We start from the raw sequence: 20619 nt of genomic DNA, 5'->3' as shown, positions 1-20619 counted from the left end.
GTAAATAGCTCACATTGCCAAAAGTTTAAATTTAGAAGCAGCAATGACTTTTGTAATATAGCCTTTTTTTTTAGGTGGATTAATATGACAGAATAATGGTCACCTCAACGCATATCTTCAGTTGAATGAGCAAATTTTATTATTGTAGTACATTTCATTCACAATGTGACACTGTTAATAACTTTGTACATCTACTTCATATTATAATCACACTGCAGTTAGCCCTATATTAGCATCCATAGCAGAAATTTTCAATAAATCCACTGTATGGTTTTCACAGCTGCCCATACTGCAGGTAGTTTATTCTGTTTGCAGTTGACAAATTAATTAAGAATAGTGCAAAAGGTAAAGTCAAGGTAAATTAAGGGAATACTGTAGTGTCAATTATTGGAAACAACAGGGACCTTTTCTGCTTGGCATCCAGCATGGACCTATTTTTTTGTGTAGCTGCCAGCCAATGTCACACACTGGATTTATATTAATAAAGGCTTTTCAAACCTCATTTAACAAACAGTTCATATACTTAAATTATGGAGTTTTGAGCCATGTAGTTATTTCTGAAATGAATAATTATTTGTGGTGTTTATGTGGTTACAAGGTAATCATTCTGAAAACATATTTATGGAAGGTCTGAGGCTGCCGGACAGGAATAACTGCTGAACTGAAAGAGGATAAGTGAATACTTATTCACTTAACTCCTCACTAATGGGTTCATGGAGAACGCACAGCTGAGCCACTAGCTGTCAATAAGCTTTCACCACTGATAGTCAAAAGAGCTACTGTGCAAATTCAAAAATATACTACTCCCTTACACCCAGTCATTTAATGTCATGTGTGTGAATCGACCGACAATGAGCATCTAATGCTATCCCTGAAATTAAAAGTTTGTTTAATTGTTAATGTTGACAGACAAAAGGTGAAGGGAAGCAAATAGCTGCCCTGTAGAATAAATCAGAACATTAAAAGCAGACGTGCCCACCTCCTGGCAGGACCATACTGTTCATGTATGATCCCACCATGAAGGGGAGGAAGGAATCCACCAGCCTCCATACATCGTTCTCCATTTTCGCCATTTCATCCCCCCCAAACATATTCTTACCCGAAAGAAAAAACAATCAGGTTAAGAACAGTCATCCAACAAGTCAGCCAGCAGAGGTCAATCTAGGCCTTCTAAGGAGCTACAGAGGAGGAATAGACCCTTAATCTCCCTGCTCCTGTGGAGAGAACTATAGGCAGTGTTTGGGGGTTGGATAAGTAGTTCCCTCTCATCAGTTCTCCACGTTGGCTCTGAGCGTGCGAGGCTTGAGTCTCTGATGTGCCTGGTAGTCCTGGCTGGATGCCCTTCGCTGGGGGGCTGGAGAGTTAAGATGAGGATTGGTGAGGCACAGTGTCTGAGTTTTTATAGCCCGCGGCATCGCCCTGCTGCAGCTCAAAGAGCGTCTGTCCTCAACGCTCGACTGAGGCCCCAGCTGAGTCTCACAGAGCTCCAGCAGCGACGCTACCTGCTCCTTCAGCACCAGAGATTTGAATCTTCGTCCAGCCAGGTAGAAAAAGGCTTCCACAAACGCTTGTAGCCCCATTCCTGGAAAGCAGAGGGTGGTGATGACTTATGAGTATTAACCCACAACTACAACTGTACTCAGTGACATATCTAATGATAACTTCACCCAAAACTAGAATGATTCATCAGTTTGTAAATAACCCAAATTTGTGTTAGACATATCTGAAAATCCATACTTAATCACGTCTATTAAACAAAGCTTCCACGAGCCCAGTTTCTTGACGGTCAATGCAATCTCTTTAAAACGATGTGTTGCGAATTCAACTGCGACATCCTCAGAACTACAACTCAAGTTTCAGTTTCATTACACTATCAGAATTATTCTTAGCTTAACCCTTTATTTTTCTTCCCTGATGGCACAGTCATGATCTACAATGGCAATGGAAGGAGTCAGGGAGTCATTGGGCTCAGATTGTAAAAGGGTGATTCAGAGAGAATAGGACATCACACTGGATTAGCCACCAGAGTCCAGACCTTAACGCCAATGATTATCTCTATGATGTGTTGGAGAAGACTTTGAGCAGCACACCAACTCCCCTACTATCAAAACAAAAATCTAAAGCATCTCTGGGGGTGAATTAATATTACTGTACTGCATGAGCTTACTGAACTAAGAACTACTGTAGTCACAACAACAGGTACACCTGCTAAATCAAGCATCCTCAGTGAAAATTTGTGTTGCACCTCGGTGTTGTGTTTCAGTCTGTTTTGATAAAGTTATATAAATTGGAAACAATCCTGTAAAAAATGCAAATCTTTTCAAGTGTTTTCCAGTTGAATCAGGGGCCTTGTTCAGATGTCATAGTCATCACAGAAAACATCCTGCTCCTCTTAAGTTCCTTTTAGCAGCGGCAGTGAACAAAGGAGCTGTTGTTTGCAACGCCACAGCAGGGAATCACCAATAAAAATGGTCTTGCCTCAAATATTTAGAGCCAATTTGCCCATATTTCTTCGCCTCAAAAGTAGAGTTTTAATTATCTCTTGAAGTGAGGATGTACTTGGATGTACTACAGGCAGTAAAGTTCTTGTTTCTTTCTCTTTACTAAAGAATAAAAACTGCTGTTTCAAAGCTTCACTTTGTTTATCTTCATTCAGATGAGATACGCTGACACCGAGATCTGCATCACAATTGTTTTAGGCTCCTTAAACTTGTTTCATAACACATCTGCTCCATAACTGATTGGATGTTTATTAAAAAAAATCTACAATGTTAACTCAGGCAAATCTGACAGCTCTTAATGTCTGAATATCATATTTGTTCAGGTCACTGAATGCATTTATTATGTTAGAGAAACATCAGCGGTCTCACTTTTTGTTCTTCAGCAGAGTGTGTGTTTATTTGTGGTCACTAAAGATGCATGCAAGGTGTGAACATGTGTACTTAAAGCTGTCCCCTTATTAACGGATCACCCCGGAGACATGTTAATACCTGGTGTGTGCAGGGATAAGGAGACAGGATATGAGAGGATTGGGTTCAACTAAGTTGGTGCTGCTGGTATTAATGGTAGATGATGACAAAGTGATCTGTTCTGTTGAAAAGAGATCTGTGTGTGTGATGCGTTATTGGTGGTTGTAGTTCGTTGCAATGTGGCTGCACCAAACTTTTAACCACTACAATTATCATAAGGACGAACCCACATCTCACTTTTTACAAAACCGAAGATTTTAGCCTCCATGGTGACAGCTTTATCTGCCAGGGATCCTTGAAAAGTATATTAAAATATGTTCAGTGTAGGAATTCAGATAAGACTATATTGCAGTAACCCTTATTAAAATGTATGCTTCTGCCTCCAAGAGAAGTTTGCCCCAGAAAGCCAGGTTTGATTCTCCTCCTGGCTTATTGAACTATTAATCTGTCTGCTTTAAAGCACAAAGAGGAAGAGAGACGCTGATGCAGATCTAATGTCATTTCAATTTGATGTGTTTCTGATCCTGCCTGAAGGGCCGAGGTCAGACTAACTCAGGATCAAACATTAACTGAGAAAACAAGGAATTGAGCAGAATTTATACCCCACAGGTCTCCTCAGTAATTTCTAACTTCTTGTACAACTTCTATGCTTCTTCTTAGTTTTACAAATCCACCCAGCAAACAGACACACACAGAGGTAACAGACCCTGACTTGAGACTGCTTGAGTCCATATGAGCTCATATTAAATTCAGTGCACAGTCTCCTCGGTACAGGCCCCTCCATCCTGGTCCATGTGATCTCCAACCATCCGCTCTGTCGCAAACATCTCTCACAAGGTGCAATGTCTGAATAATTCATGTCAGTCAGTCTCTTTGCTGTCGCTATGTGATCTTGGCTCATTTCAGTTATTGGAGAACACTGTCAGAGGGAAACTGACAGAGAATGACAAGCAATTATGAGAGAGCGCATTATTTGCTCAGAGCTTCAAGGATGTCTGGCTCTCTGTCCTCCGCAGCCTCTGAGGATTTTGTCTTGGCATGCAGAAACGTGTGTTTGTATGTTTACCTGCTTCTCTGGAGTCGGGCAACGTTCCTGACCAGCGACGTGTGATGTCTATGTAAAGGATGTCCACTGAGGCCATGGTGAAGTTGCTGTTGCTCAGTTTACAGGTCCTGAAAACAAAAAGGAAATCTTATCGTCTGATTGCACATTTGAAACTCAACTGAGTCACCACTAAATAAGAAAATAAAAATCGCAATGCATTTAAAATACACTCCTTGCTTCTATTACTAGAAGGGAAGGTGATGTATTTAAAGCAATGTGAGAAAGGTTTCTCATCTCAGTTGGAAAGAAGCACTTAGTGAGTGTTTGATTGACAGCAGGTTGCCAGAATGCCTGAAATACACTTTAGAGATTGAGAGACAAGTAAGCAGCCTGTATTTAGAGAGTAAGGACTGCATCAACATCTAGACGTCATGCTGATGTTTAGGTGTGCAATCTCTTTTCCGTGTGCTGCAGCTCCCTTTCTATTCAACCAAAAAAGTGATGTTTGAAGTGTACCGTTTTCTTATGCCTCATTTCATCAGAAGCAGAAGCAATGAACTCATCTTTTTCAGAGGGAAGACTTCAGGCTGCCGTTTGGTATGAGGCTCTGGTGTTGCGTCATGACAAAATGCAAACAATACAGTTTTAAGCTAGGTTTCATTAAAATGTGTATGTTGTAACAAACTCAAGACGCCAAAGCAAGGGCAAATCCTACATGTGGCATCATATCTGTTACAGGGATAGTTAACCATTTTTTGCCTGATCAAATTGCCAACACAGTTTATCAAACTTTAACGGCATCTAATTTCTTTAATGGCTAAAACATCAATATGAACACTGAAATCAGTCTGACAACCTAAATATAGAAAACTGAAGTATCCTGCATAATAATATATTAATAATTCAATGATTCTGAGCAGATATAACATGTGATTACATGGTGCTAATAATACCTCTGTCTTCCTCTTTACTTCAAAGTAAAACTTGATCATTGCCAGTATTTCTACTGTGCTGTATAAATAGTTTGGAAAGGTTTAAAGAACTTTTCTAATGCTGTCAACAACAATAGAGAAGAGAAAGGCAGAAATAAAGTGAGAGAATGTTTGGCTGTGGAACCACGATCACTTAAACCTTTTTGCTTTAAGCACTCTGAAAGTGCATTTCTGAATAACAGATAAACCTCTCACCACTTCAGATGGGACTTATGAGGACACTTGTTTATATAAATTTTCTTTAACCCAGTTTGCAGGCTTCAAGATGCAAGTCTGGACTACCAGACATGAATTGTGACAAAGAAAGAGAAGAGCTGCACTTCTATGTGATGCAGTTTTGCTAACATTTCTTCCACTTCCAAGCAAAAGACAGCGTCACGCGTGGGCACCAAGCATGACAGACATTGACTGAAGTGTAGTTAAACAGCACTTCATGCTCATTATTAAAGGTGAAGTGCTGCCCTTCATTTTCTATGAAGGCTCTGAGAGAGAAGTGCCACCAAAATATTATGAAAGAGCAACATAGTAAAAGAAAACTCGCCATTCTGGACTACTGACTAACATCAGTTAGTCCTCACCATTCAAACAACAACGTTCTTGGTAATGTTGTGGCGCTGGCTGGCTTTTACCTTGAGAAGCAGATGCATTCTGTTAGAACATGAAAGAAATCACCTGCCAAAATGCAAAAGCTTGGACCAGCCATGAGTTGTGACATTGTTGAGATTATTATAATTAGCTGTGTGTTGTTTCGGATATCATTTCTATCTTGGTTTGGTTCCCTATCTTCTTTGGATGGCAGGAATGTTCGCTGCTGCTCCGAGAGCAAAATCTAAATGAGATGTAATAGTACAAATAAATAAAGGCTTCACCTGATGAAGGTTCGGAAAGCAGTGGGACCGAGACGCATGTTGCCCTTAACCCCGAGGAAGCGTATGAAGAGAGCTGCGATTCGCTCCAGCAGCCGCAGGTGGTTGAACTGTTTGGTGTATTTCGGGTAAACCTGTTTCAGACACAGTGAAGGTAGATTTCCCATTTCGTCTGGACTCCTGCCTTGTGACTCAGTGTCCACTGGGATTTCTTCCCCGTGTTCAAGCCCACCAGGCTTAGTTTGAGAACTTCTGATGTAGGAAAACAGAAAGAAAACAAAAGGAAAAAAAGGTTAATATGAATTTAACCACCTTATGCTTCAATTTGCAAAAACTACATTGCCTGAGTTGAATGAAAACACACATTTTTTTTAACCAAGAAGGGGTGTTTGATGGAAGCAGCACTGTGATATATATACTGCTCCTGTAGGAACAGCATTGTATAGCAGTGAGGGAAAGACTGCTAACAAAGATGCATAAGGTTTGATTTCTAACTACAGGGGAGTACTGAAAAGCTGTACTCTTATGATTTAAATGAAGCAGAAAAACAAACTAAAGCTTTGTCATTTTACAAACTGACTAAAATAAGTTAATTAGCCAAACATTCAGGTTTTTTTGTGCAGCAGAAGTCCTTAAGAAGTCAGATAAGGTGATACTTCAATGCAAAGAAAGAAGCACAACCGGGCTTCGATATGCAACAAACAACATGTTTTTGGTCAACTGCAATTTTTATGCACCAGAAGAATTTAAAATTGTTTTACATGATAGCTGAATAAAATAGATAGATAAAAAAATACACTTGACTTTCAGACTTTATTCACAACAATCACAAAAACAGAAGCTGAGCAGTAAACAGAGGACAGATGAGTTTCCGGACTATCTCTGCTAGAAACTCATCCATTACAACTAATAAGCAACAAATATCCATTTTCTCTTCAAAACATTTTAAGCATCAGTAGAGATAAATAAACATAAAAAAAAGGCATAAACTCAACCTAATCAACCTGGGTTATTTCTCAGAAATGTGTTTTTGCACTATATAAACTTTAAAATTACAAAATGAGGGGACGGTGTTTTCTCTGTGGTCACTCAGACACCAGCGTCAGCTCCCTATTATTCATTTATTTATTTATTGTGCTTGTAAAAAAACAAAACAAAAAAATAAATGAAATATAATGATAAATATATATTTTAATAAGGCCAATCCCGAGAGCTCAAAGTTATATATTAGTTTTCTGTAATTAGCAATTAAGTGCTTTAAAACTAAACCAATTTTTTTAATTTTTGGCCACTTTTAAGATGAAATTAATCTGCGTCTGTCCAGATGGGATTTAACCTACCTACCTACATTTTTTTTTTACCTTTTACTATTGGAAAAGAAGCACTGAAAGGTGTTCTGGTTCTACAGCTAACACAAGCATGGTCATAAGGTGGCTGACCTGTTGAACTCTAACATGCACTGATAAGCCTGCATATACGAGGTGGTGAAAGCAGAGAACCACACTGTCATACCACTAAATTAGCAGCCCATCTCAATGAGAAGAGAACTTTCTGGAAACCATTAAAGCCATTCTGTCCTGTTCAAATTGATCACTTTGCCAACCTGTTCTGTGCAGACACATGCTAAGAGATTCCTGCAGAAGTGATGTGGACTTTTGTGTGGCTGCCTGACTGGGAGATTAGCTTTGATGCCTGATAGGTCAGTATAAATTATAGCCTTATGGTTCTTGCAAATACCTCAGCAAACATCTCATTAACCATAAGAAGTGAAACTACGAAAAACAAAGGGAAAACAGCTCTGCTGACTTTTAAAAGGCAGGTTCTTTCTCTATGAATTAGTAAGCAGCATGGATGGCGTTGAGAGCGCGTTCTTAAATGTTTAATAGATCAATCATCTCTCGACATCTAAAGGGACACCACCCACACCTACTGACACGGAGAACAGAAAAGTCTTACACAAAATACTGTAATTGTCTGTGTAAATGATTAAAACCCCCTGTTCTCATCTGTTTCTCACCATCCACAAGGATCAGAAAAGTTCAGAGGCCTTCAATTTTTTCAAGCAAGAAAAACGTTTTAACTTTAGAAAACAAAGCACTGCACTCAGTTCCCCTTGTTCTTTTGTACAGATGATGCCTTTGTAGGATACTTTAGGTGCCTGTGTCTATTCAGAATCAGCTTTTTACCTCTCAGGAGGGGTAATAAATCACCCTCAGAGGCAGCATACACAGGATTAATGAGCAGGGTGCAAGCAGCACATGTCTGAAAGTCACTGATATTGTCAGCCACTCCCTCTCATAATTCCCCATTTATCTCTGCTCCTTCACTCCAAAACACCACTTTTTCTCCCTTTGTTCTGTTACTTTTTTATATACTTATCACAGTTTGCCTCTGTTTCTTTTAAAAGCAGCAGTTTGGACATTTTTTTCTAGCTCAGCTTACTTTTTATTGAGTGCTGGCCTTCATTTTATTATTTTACTTCATCTTAACAAGTCAAACTCCTACATGAGGTGAATTCAGACTAAACTCTGCTTTCCAAATGACTGAATCCCATCCATCCCACTGCAGAGCAGCTGCCAGCAAACACATCACAGGTACATTTATTCATGGGGAGACCATCTGTGCAGCAAACACCTTTCATAACCTTAACATAGCATTTTGTTTGTACCTTGGAAGACTGCCTGTTAAGATATGTAAAATTCTACAAGAGTTATAAGATATAATAACTGAAGCAAAAGCAATGCATGAGGTTCATTTCAGGATTTCTTTTAATAAGCTAAGATTTAAATTTCTAATTCAAAACAGCTACTTGGTACATGCAGCATGCACAAAGCAGCGAGAAATCAAATTTACTGGGTGGGGGTTTGGGTGAGTAAACATACCATTCACACTGACAGCCACAGAGACTTGCCAGCAAGCAATTAATGTTTAATTGCTTGCAGTGGATTTGCCCTGTTCTTCAAAGCAAGTTTACATTTTAAAATAAGTATATAAAAAAAGAAAAAGGTTAAGGATCTATCATCTTTTACATGAAAGAAAAAATATCCTGTAATTCATGTTCTGGTCAATTTCAAACACCCTCATTCAGGGATTGGGGAACTCATTGAAAGTCCTGTAGCTTGGTGGAGCTTCGGTCAAAATATAAAGTTATTAAAAACAAAAATTAGGAAAAAAACATTCTGTATGGAGCTGGATGTAGTTCTTGGAAAGACATCTGCAATCTACAAAAGTCTGAATTAGCAAGTCGAACCTTTAAAAAGAAAAAAAGGGAAAAGTTAGACATTGTAATCTCTGTGTCTCAACTCATAACAATTTATAAGTTTGCTCTTCTTTTTCACCTGGAATTAAATTATCAGTTAAAATGTCCCTTTGCACTAACCACACCAATACGTTTTATCAGCCTTTTCAAAAAGATGTCATCTTTAAATATCTAAACCACAATTCCATTCAGTTTATTTATGTAGAGCCAACTCAAAACAAAGTTTTCACTGAAGTTTGAATTATTATAGTCTTCTTTGACTTAAATAAATCACCTACAGGTTTATCATTTTATTTAACATCAAATAAAATAGTTTAAAAACTCCTAAACTTAAAACAGTAAAACACTTCTAGGATGTCGAAGCATTGATATTAACAGCTATATATAAATTATTAAGTCATAGGCACCATTTCATATTTGATTTATTAAGTAGCCTCAAAGAATTTCATGTCTTGTTCTTGTGTTATTGGCTGATGATTGCATTTTCTGGACCAGTGGGAGATGAGCGTCTCAAAAACAGGAAATGAGAGTTCTGACCTGGCTGATTTTCATGCTATTGTTGGGCTGAAATTGTGAGGTCATCAGCTTCATAAATATCGACTTGCCGCTGTGTCGAGGAAGGCCTCGGGGAGGCTTAAACCTCCCGTAAACATGACATATGAATAGCACCTGACTGTATGACTCGGTCAGTCTTGTATTGAGGTCAGCAGCTGATGTTCACTTGAGAAATTAAATTGTGAGGTTTAAATCTCAGATGAAAGCTTTCGGTGTGGATACTCCATGTTATCTGTGTGGATTTACTCTCACTGCTCCAGCTTTGGTAATGCTCATTAGAGATTCTAAATGAACTGTAGATTTTAGTTTACGTGTGTGTTAGCACTGCTGTGGACGGGCGACATGTGCAGGATGTATCCCACCTCTCACACAAGCTGGGATATGATTTAAAATAGCTGCAGATACATTTTCAGTCTAAAAAGGGAAAGTCTACAGATGCACATAGTGAGCTTTGTATTTCTCCTTTATACAGAGCCAGAAGTCTGAGCCAACATAAAAACTATTACCAACATGAGATTGAAAGGTTTAGGTTAAAAAAGCTAAACAGGAAGGACTTTTAAAAGAATTATGCTATAGTGTATTTTTGCTGTGGAGGAAAGATTTTTATATACCATATGTGGATAATATCAATATGTTGTTGGTCATGAAGATAATAGTGTGTTTTATCCTCAAGAAGATATTCCTCTCAGTTGCAGAAAATAGCAGAAAAATATCTGACATCCAGACTTATCTAGAGAGGAGGCGAGAAAAAATGATGGAAGGAAGAACAAAAGTGAGAAACAGAGAAAGACTAGAGGAGAAGATGGAAATCAGAAACTGTAAATCAGCTTTGCATTAAATAAAAACACACTGGTAGACAAAAAATAAATAAATAAGTAAAGTGAAATTGGCAGGCATCACACAGCACCAGTCAGCCAATGAGATCGAGCCACCAGACTTGTACATTGAGGTGTGAGTTTCCACCACGGCTCAGCTGAATTTAATTTTTCCCATTTAACAAGCTTAGCAAGAGCTGCTGAGTGGTGCAGAGCCAGGCTCGGAGGAGGGGCGGGCAAAGTGAGATATCATGCTCTTAAAAGTGGATGTGCAGACAGAGTGGAGGCTGTAAAAACTCCATCCTTAAACTTTCTGACACTGTGTGTGTGTGTTCATGTTTACATTGTTGGTTTCTTGTTGAATGGATCCATAAGGCGCAGTGTGTCCCTGATCACTCCCACTTTGACTTCTTCATCCACCGGACTGGGAACATATTCAAAAACCCCTGGTGCCACCTGAGGAGACAAGCATGCACTTAGAACAGCAAAGGGGATGAGGATGATGATAAATCGATGCTACTTATGTCAAGAGTCTCTTACTTCTTGTTCGTGTTCTATTCTCATACTGGGGTTGGAGTTGACCTCTAATAATACTGGCTTCAAGTTCTTCATCAGCAGGATATCAAAGCCTAATATCTGAGACAAAGACAAAACATTTATTACATACAGTTTCATTTAAATAAGTAAGATTGTAGTTCTTTCTGTATTTCTGAGCAACAATCAGGGCCTTCTCTGTTAACAAATAATTACAGGAAATTATATATTTATCCTTTTCTGTTTATTTTATGCAAATGTTACCCTGAGATTTCACAAGCAGCATGTGGTTGTGTTCCATTGACTGGGTTATGCTAAAAACGGACTGGATTCCCTTTGCTGCTCTTTCATGTCTCGCTTGCTGCCCGTTCATCTGCTCTGTGCAGCTTGACATGGCTTCTGTCAGAAATAGAGCAGGCACGTATTTTTAAAAGAGCAGAGAGCCACTTCTGGGACGCTTCTGAAGCAGGCAACCAGTGGAATCCAGGGCTGAGTTTTAGTCAAATTAAACAAGTGGTGCTTTGAAACTACAGCAAAAGAAGGGGGGCAGAGAAGGTTGAAACAATGCGGATATAGTTACAGAAAATGGCAATCAGAATAGTTTCCCTCAGCTGTTCCGATAAAAGTGCATGAACATGATTTTTATTAAGCGTGACGAGCAAGTGATACCCCCTATCCACTTAGGTGCACTTATACTTCTGCAGAGGAGGGGTACACACCATAATGAGAATATTTTAAAAAAAAAGCTGCAAACCTAGAATGATGGAAAAATTACACTTCAGTTTGTTTCATCCAGCTGTTTTTAAGTCATTACAGATGATGAGAGACAGGTATGATAAACAGCTGACGTCAGCTCAAATCATTGTGATCAAGTCAATTAAGAATAAACAAACTAAATATCTGAATACCAAACATGTTTTTGTTTACACCAACCTGGAAGCATGTGGGTCCTGGTTTACCAGGCGGTATATCTGCTTGATAGTAGACTCTAAGTTCAGGCACCACAGCGATGACGGTCTTAATAACAAGGGCGATGATGTCCGACCACACCCTCTTGATGTCTACACCTTTAACTGCCAACCTGTACAGCACGCTGGAGAGAGTACGCTTGCTGCCTGTGTTCTGGCTGTCTGAGTGCACAAAGTTGCCACTGTGGACGTTGAGGGAGTAGTTAGTCAAGTGCATGAAGACGTGGCTCAGATTTTTCTGGCTTGGCTCCTGCACAATGACAAATAAGTTTCACTTTAATTATCTAAATAATACAAGCGTATGAGCTCATTTGACTTCAGAGAAAAACATCATCTTCAGAGTAAATCCTCCAGTATTAATAGTACAATCACTTTTACCTGGTAGGGCTCAGTGCAAAAACGCGTCAGGCCCTCTTTGGCAATGTAGATCTCCAATGGCTCGAGGGACTTAATCAGCACGTAGAGGCGGATATCAAACTTGAGCTTGTCGATGAGTAACGGCTTTGGGATATACTCCTGGACCACAGCCTGTTTGGCCTGTGAACCCACCATGAGCTTTAGATCACTGGGGTCACGGATGAGGTAGATACCATCCCCCTGAGAGCCCCCATCTGGCTTAACAATGAAGGTGGGGTTCACTGCTGCATCGTGTTCTTTCACCACACGAATCTGCAACAGAGAGGAAGTGAAGATTACATCTGAAATCTGAGTGAAGAAAGATTATGTTACATACAGTGTTTGCAAAGTTTACATGACACCTGGAATTAGCCTCATAGTCATGAAACTAATGCGGCATGATCTGAAGAAGCAAGAGCATTAAATGCTGTGAACATGTTAAAACACACGGTATCCAAGAGTAATTTATGACTATAATTGATGTAAACTTAAAATTCTAGCTTCTGACTTCATTAGACTGAAATAAGTCTAATAATAGTAACAAGATTCAATAAGACTTCATCTATGCAAACGTTCATTTGTCTTCATTCAGAGAAGTAACTGTTGTTCCTGGATAAAATGTAACTGAATCAACAAGCAAACACAAACATCTCAAAACTATTATCCACATTGTTGTGTCAGTTAGGTATTTTAGATTTATGTTAAGCTGTAACATGGGAGGCAAAACCATGAATCTGTTTGAAATCTTGTTTGGAGGACACGGTTTTAACAGCTGAAAAGTCACTGGGAAGTAAACACTAATGTTTTGTTGCCCCCTGCTGGACAAAAACCTGAAGTTTTAATTCTATTACTTTTAAGCATCAATAATCTACTTATTCAATTAGATCTCTGATTAAGATCACTACTCTGGGAAGAGAAAAAAAAAAGCTTTGTACCTTGTGTCTGTTCTCATTTAGTTATTAATAGTTTTACTTTAATTTATTAGCTCATCCACACATTAATCTCTAGATACTGACATGTACTTTATTCATCCTAAACTGGGAAATTAGAGGTTGTAGCAGCTAATGTTAAAGCAAACAATTTAGTTTATTTGAGCTCAGAAATATTTTACTGTACTGAAGGCCCAATTTAACCAAACAAACTTTATATATATATATATATATATATATATATATATATATATATATATATATATATATATATATATATATATTTCAGGAGTGTAAAATACAGCAAGCTTTATAAAGTTGCCAGATTTTTGCCTTTTATCTTCAGAACTTCATTTCTGTGTAAATAAAAAAAAGACACATATATCATTCTCTATTGTAATGATCATAACATGTGACTTACCATGAATTAAGTTTTTAAAGCCTGTGTACACAGAAAAATAAAAAAAGCACCTGAAAGAATCCAAATTTCCAGAACTTTCCACAAATTCCTCCAGTTTCCTCTCACATGAATGCTGGTGAAACTCTGATTCTGACTTGACTGTAGTGGGAATGATAATCTGTCTCTGTGTTTGCCATGTCGGGTACTGACAGTCTTCCTAGGGTCGCCCTACCTCTCGCCTGCGCTGTGTTCACGTCCAGTATAAAAATGCTTTTGTTATGAACAACCATACCTGTGTGGAAAACTGCTGGTACTCTTCAGGCAGAATCCAAGAACGGGGATAGAAGTCGTATTCTTCTGGGAAGAGCTCCTGCATAGTCCTTACTGCTCTGCTCAGGTTGATTTTCCTCAGCATTTCAACCATCCCTGCAAGGCAAAAAGCACGGTTCACAAATTAAACTGAAAGCACTCAGATTAACTTTTAACTGTTTGCTTATTTTTGAGGAGAAATTGAAACAGGTCAGGCCACAAGATGGCAGGGATGGATATTTCTTGTATGTACATAAAGATTTAACTCTTTCCCCGCCAGAGTACATAAATTTACATAAATTAATTTGATTAATCCACATATCAATTTTTCATTAACACCTCCATATTGCTCATTTTACACAAAAAAAAAGTATTGAAGAACTGAACAAAAAGAAAAAATACAAAAACAATACAAACCTGGAAAATGAGCATAAATACATATTCAAGCAAATTCAATTTCTCTAGAATGGCTTGAGGGATTTTTTTTTTTATCACAAACCTTCATCTGGACTCAGTGATGAACTGATTATTGTTGGTGCCCAAAGTTCAAAGTCACTAAAAATATTCTCCGTCAAAATTATGAATATTTAATAGATCGATTTGTTGTGATTGGGATTGACTGGTTCAGACGTTAACATATGCCTTTGAATGGTACACCTGTAACACTCCCTACATCTGGCAATCGGGAGCCCAGAACAAGATCTCTGTCTTGAATCTCTCCACTCCGCATCTAATGTGTCCTCACCTGAACTCCCACAGTCACCAACACGAGGTCTCCTTTGTCTTTCCCTGGTACGTCCATGAAAAATGCCTCTTGCATTATCCTCATCAAGTCTGTGACTGTCACCCCCATCTCTGTGTCCATGGCCGTGTCCTCCCTCACCTCTAGGTTGACCACCTCCACCCCCTCCCTCATCTGTGCCTCAGCCCTCTGTCATCTCCGCCGCCGACCCCTTCCTGATCTCCTTTTTCTCCATTGCTCTCACCTGTCAACTCTTCTGGTAGAAATTGGAGTTTGAGTTGTCATCTTTAGGAGTAAGTTTTCCATGGAGCTGGCATTTTCGATCCGAAGTGTAACAATATGTACTGCGTTGCTATGGGATACCAGTTGTTTGGGTTTTAAAAAAAAAAAAAACTACACAGCCCCTCCCTCCGTTATTTGGAAGAACAATTTCTTTTGTTTTTTTTTTTGTTTTGGACCCTGGAGTGTTGTTGTCATTCATAAGATCTGTTCCCTCCACATTATAACAGCCAAAACACGGATTGCCAAAAAATCTCATCAATGGCAGGGAAAGAATTAATATAACATTATATTATAATGGTAATCCTTGAACTTAAAGACCACTGACACATGATTCAGGTATTCATGATCAAAACTAATTTGTTCACATTTCCTCATCAAAGCCCAGGAGGGCCAATGATAAACCAGAAGAGGTAGGGTTGGGCTCATTTCTTAATACAGGAAACTGTAATCCTTAGAGTTCACAAAACATTAAAGGTTGTAGACACTGTGAAATACCTGGAAATTTGTTGACCTGCCCTGAGACGATATTTTCATTATCATGGAAGGAAACGCCATGCCAGTAGATATCACAGGCAGCTCGTCTTCCCATAGGAAACTGATCAAAGTGAGAAAGAAGAGTACAAAGAGATCAATGTTAGACAACTAAAACAGAAAAAGATAAATAAAAAATCCCAGATATATGCATTTGTAAACAAGAGTGAGGGTTTGGTCTGTTAGCATGACTCAGGATATTAGAAGAGTGTTGGTCCTTCTGTTGCTTGCAGATTGCAGATAATCTTGCCTTCAGAGGGCAGGTGCTGCAGTTCTGTTTACATGATCCAGAGAAGAAATTAAAAACCCATACACACCATAGTTATTCAAACAATAGCCTTCCATCTGGCAAAACACACTGCTTTTGTCTTGGACATCCATTCCACTTCTACTTACACTCAAACCATGCATCAAAGCATTAAAGCAGCAACATCTCATTTCTCTGCTTCAACAGAAAGATTTATATGGCTGTAATGCTGCTGGTAAAATATAAATATCAACTTTCGCTTTATTAAAAAGTGAATTAAAGTTCAGTAGTCTGTGAGAACATCACCCGAATCTCTCTTATTTCCATTCAGCTGACTTAAATTTAAACTCAACACGGCTGAGTTCAGAGCATCAACACAGAGTTTGAACTGTACTATACTCGAGGGTTGACAGCACATCACCCCAGCCCTAAATAGGATATGAGCCATCCTGCTGCCTAGCTACAAGATAAAGCTGTGACAGAGCTGCAGCTCATTACTGTGTTAGCGTGACACTGTGAAACAGGGAAACCCTACTCAACCGCAAAGACCTGCTATTAATACCACCACACACACGCCACAGTGTACAGTCTCACTGCATCTGGAAAGAAAGCCAAATTAATGTGATTAGTTTTTTTTAAGGATTACACCTAAATATAGGCTCATGGATTGATACACATGGGGTACATCACCAAATTAGTTTTCCTAGCAACTTTTTTTAATGCATCATTTTTTTCGTCCATGCATTTGAAACTACACAGCATACATTAAAAGTTGCATCTTATCTGTCCTGCTTCCAGTAAATAGCATTCACATCTTCAGATATTTAGGCTATCATTATTCAAACGTGCTCCAAAAAAGCCTGTAGATATCAAGCATTTTAAAATCCATTAATTCAAAATGCCAGCTTAGGCTGTAGCATCCTTATCAGAACACCAAGCCGATGGAAAAATGCCTGGTTATTAGTCACATTTTCTGAAGCTGTCACTCACACCCCCAAGCTGCCATTATCTTTGCCTCAAAGAGGACTAGAAGTATATTGGATTAGAAGAGATTAGGGCTAATAATTTCTCACTGTGGAGGAGAAAGCCATATGTGGAAAGTCAGCTGATAGCTCTTTCTCGGGCCAGAAAATACTACAGATGCAAAGATGAGATAGTTTAGACATGAAGTTCTCCTAATCAGTTTCTTCATGCAACTGGACACGTTTCCAACATCCTGGGTTGTGAACCTACTTAGCTGCCGAGTGTATTACAACTTGCTAAAAGGATTTTCCTCAGTTGACGCTCATCCCATAATGGGCAAACAAATGAGAGCAAGGCTACTGGAGTTTCAGCCCCTTCACAGATGTTGACATATGCTTTCAAAATGACACCAAATCGATAGCATCGTTGACTTTGTTGGGGGTATGTCATGCAGGCAAAGTGTGGTAATTGATAGCCCTTCTATTGTTTTGATACCAGACCTGAAAGGGTTCAAGTGTCACTGCTTGGTCACATGCGATAAGTAAAGTCTTTACTTCACTGCTCTCATCAAATTGCCGTTCTTTACCTCTCATGAATAATAAAGATGGTGCTAATAATAGCCGATGACAGATATTGAAGACATGACACTCAAAATGACCGGGTGGTGCTTATGGCAGAACTGAGTGAAATGACCTCTCACACACGTTGATGTTTTTTTGTTTGTTTAGTTTAGCTTTTTTCTTACATTTCAGATCAAAAGAAAAGAAAAAACCTTAAGGGAAAGTAAAGCCAGTTGTTGCAGTTCAACTTGCAGCTGCAACTGCAAACAATTGGCTTTGCTGATTTATCTGAAGATTATTTCTGATTATTAATTCTATTTAAGATACCTGAGATTGTTTTTCTGTAACAAGCAGTCAAGTCAGCAAATGTATGATCTGTGCAACAGTCCAAAATCCAGAGTATTTCATTGACCTAAGATGATGTTTTTACTCTTGAGCTGTTTTTAAGAGCTGGTTTGCTATCACAAAGTCTAACTATGTGCAAACTGATTATTTCTGCTGCACAGACACAGGTGTGTGCTCACAAAATACATTAAAAAGACATTTTTTTTTTTTTGAGGAAAAGAAGTTATTATTCAGAACTTATTTAGGGGACACTTCATGTCATGATATAAAAAAAAGCAGGACTCAGTTTTTTGTTGTGGTTTTTCATCATTAAAACTAATAATTAATGTGATAATTATTATTGTTACATTTTTTTTTACTTATCTTGTCGAGCATCATGACAGCATGATGATCTGACTGCTTTCTTATGCTGAACAAGTTTGCTTTATGAAGGGGAGCTCAATGGAGGATTTAAGGATCCTCTTGATACTTGTTTATTGATCATTTATTTTAAATATTGCTAAGTACTATTTTAATCCTAGACTTGACAAGGGGAAACAGAGGATCAGGGAGTGTGAGTAAAGGAAAAAGGAAACCAAGATACAAAAGGCAGCTAATTTTAAAGTTGTGTGTTTCAACAAGAATGCTATCATCACTTTGAGCTCTGTTCATCTAACTTCATCATCAATCTCAGACATTTCACATCTGCATCTAAATGTAGCTTTTCTGAAAATTGCAGGATTCAAGTGTTGATAATCATTACAGCAGACACTCTAAAGCTTCTTAAAATGTTTTCTTTATAAGGTAAATTCATTAGTCTTTTACCATCTTTTGAATCACAGGTTAAACTTATCTCAAAAGGTGCAGATTTACACCTTTGATACAACTGATCATTAAAGTGGCCATATAAAACGTGCTGAAACAATGGACACATATCACAAAAGATGTTTAGTTTTGGGAAGAGACAGTAAAAAAACAATAGCTCGTGGAGAATATATAGGCAGAGGTTTCATCCATGCACTTTTGTGACTTGAGCTTATTCTAATCCCAAAGAAACTCTTGCTGCTCTGAGATGCTGATAGCTCTGGATCAAGTCATGCACTGCTGTTTACCTAAAGCAGCTCACAACACATACCCTTACTATTTATATAAATTCAAACTGCCCAGCACATGGCCACAATCGTGTATTAATTTAAAGCAAAACACACACAAACAAAAGACAGAAACATGCATATAACACACCTCTTTCCACTTTAGCTGCTTGATGCTCAACTTTAGTGCCTCCAGGGAGGTTTTGGCTTTAGATGTATCCACTGTCACAGGTCTTCTCTTTCTTGAAGGCTTCAACCCATCTTCACAACGAGTTTCATGTGTGTTTTTGGATGCAGGGATGGTTACGTAGTTGCCATTAGTCTCTGACTTGCCTTGCAGTATCTTTCCAGTCCCTTTGATGTGAAGTGTTTGCTCATTTCCTAGACTATTTAAATTTTTTAATGCAAGAGCAGGAACTACAGAGCCATACACTGACATTTCTGAGACGGGTTTGCCCCAAGAACTTTTTTCATCTTTTCCTGGACTGCTAAGATTTTTACTCCTTTGTTTACAAATAGATGAGCTGGGTGCATCAGTTGTGGTAATGCTGCTGGAAGGGTCTGGTGAGGCAGAAGGAGAAGACACAGGCACCTGCACCTTGGTATCCACAGTCTCCTTTGTATCTTCACCAAATGATTTCATTTGCTCTGCCTGAACCTTGATATTACCATAATGATCACTCATTATGGGAAATGCAATGAATGACGCTGCTGGGCAGGGCACACTGGTACCACAGAGAGGTGCAATAATCCGACACCGGTGAGCTCATCAGAAATAATGTTAGCATTGTATTCTGAAGTTTAAATGATCAATTAATAAATCAAATCTACTTGCTGCAGTCATTTCTGAACGGCGTGTGAGAGCAGACGTTAAAAAAAGCTCAGTGTTACCCGTTATCTAGCAACCCAACGTTTGACATTTACAGTAAAAGAAGTATCCTAAACTAACGCTGTAAACCGCAATATTTCAGTGAGCAACTTCAAAAGACTAATTGCTCTCACAAACTGGCGTTGACCTAACCAAGCTGCTGGAGACAGGCGACACTTGTAGCCAACGTTGCTAGCTGCCTGATGAGAGCTAAACCTGATGTTAGCCTGTTAAACTTCAATTAGCTTACACTGGTTCTGAGCCGCCGGCGCTAACCTTTACCCTTGCTTACCTTTTAAACTCGTTACAAACTTTACTTTATCGGTACCGTTAGATGCATTTCTAGCAGCGTTGTGATGATGTCCGCTATTCTGTGCTCTGCAGTATGCGTTTTATCTGTAGTCTCAGTGTTGTTAGGCAGCAGAAGGCAGTGCTGCCCATGGCCCAGCCTCCATCTGGTTTACCCAGCTGATGATGCATTCTGCGTTACTCGTAAACCACGGCTTTCCCAAGACGTGACGAAAGAACACTAGCGATGTGGACCCGATGTAAATTTAAGTTATTATTTAACTGTTCAGCGCCAGATTTTTTTGGAACCTTATGCCAAAATATTTAAAGTAATCATGTCAAAAACAAATACTAATTTCCACATTAGGACTGAAATATATTATTCCCGACACCAATTTCCACATAAGCACTGAAAACTAACATTTCCGATTACCATCGAAGATATCAATTTTGCCATGTCTGTTGTTTGGATCCGTGATTTTGTAAATAAATAAATAAATAAGCCACATTAATACAATAGAGGTCTTAACAATTATCAAAAGACAACATACTAGTTCAAACTTTATAGAAATGGTGTTATTTGAACACTGTAATCCATGCATTTGCAGAACAAGAGACAGATGTTGAAATGAAAACATGGCATTAATCTTTTTGTGAACAGAAAGGAGTCAGACTATTGCATAAAT

General features: G+C 38.7%; 1 protein-coding gene across 1 annotated transcript; it reads right to left on the bottom strand.

Annotated features, from left to right (window-relative positions):
• Positions 1-121: 121 nt before the first annotated feature.
• On the bottom strand, positions 122-20101 carry ttll11 (tubulin tyrosine ligase-like family, member 11). The gene is made up of 10 exons (XM_041970744.1): positions 18929-20101; positions 15557-15656; positions 14021-14154; positions 12382-12672; positions 11969-12253; positions 11042-11137; positions 10845-10957; positions 5876-6124; positions 4036-4142; positions 122-1582 (listed from the first exon to the last, which is right to left on the bottom strand). Exons 1-10 carry the CDS (start codon positions 19460-19462, stop codon positions 1269-1271), a joined length of 2223 nt encoding a protein of 740 aa, XP_041826678.1. The 5' UTR covers positions 19463-20101; the 3' UTR covers positions 122-1268.
• Positions 20102-20619: the final 518 nt, after the last annotated feature.

Source organism: Melanotaenia boesemani, chromosome 19 (genome assembly GCF_017639745.1).
Source record: "Melanotaenia boesemani isolate fMelBoe1 chromosome 19, fMelBoe1.pri, whole genome shotgun sequence".
Lineage (NCBI taxonomy): Eukaryota > Metazoa > Chordata > Actinopteri > Atheriniformes > Melanotaeniidae > Melanotaenia > Melanotaenia boesemani.
The sequence above is the reverse complement of the archived record's forward strand: the minus strand, read 5'-3'. Positions and strand labels throughout refer to the sequence as shown.

What these genes read in the sequence shown, in the direction of transcription:
- ttll11 (XM_041970744.1), bottom strand. Translation starts at nt 19,462, where the DNA reads ATGAGTGATCATTATGGTAATATCAAGGTTCAGGCAGAGCAAATGAAA. An exon ending in TTTGCACTGAGCCCTACCAG is followed by an intron (nt 12,254 to 12,381) that starts GTAAAAGTGATT and finishes GTCATTGTGCAG; the next exon opens with GAGCCAAGCCAGAAAAATCT. An exon ending in GCTTTCCGAACCTTCATCAG is followed by an intron (nt 4,143 to 5,875) that starts GTGAAGCCTTTA and finishes TTTTGTTTTCAG; the next exon opens with GACCTGTAAACTGAGCAACA.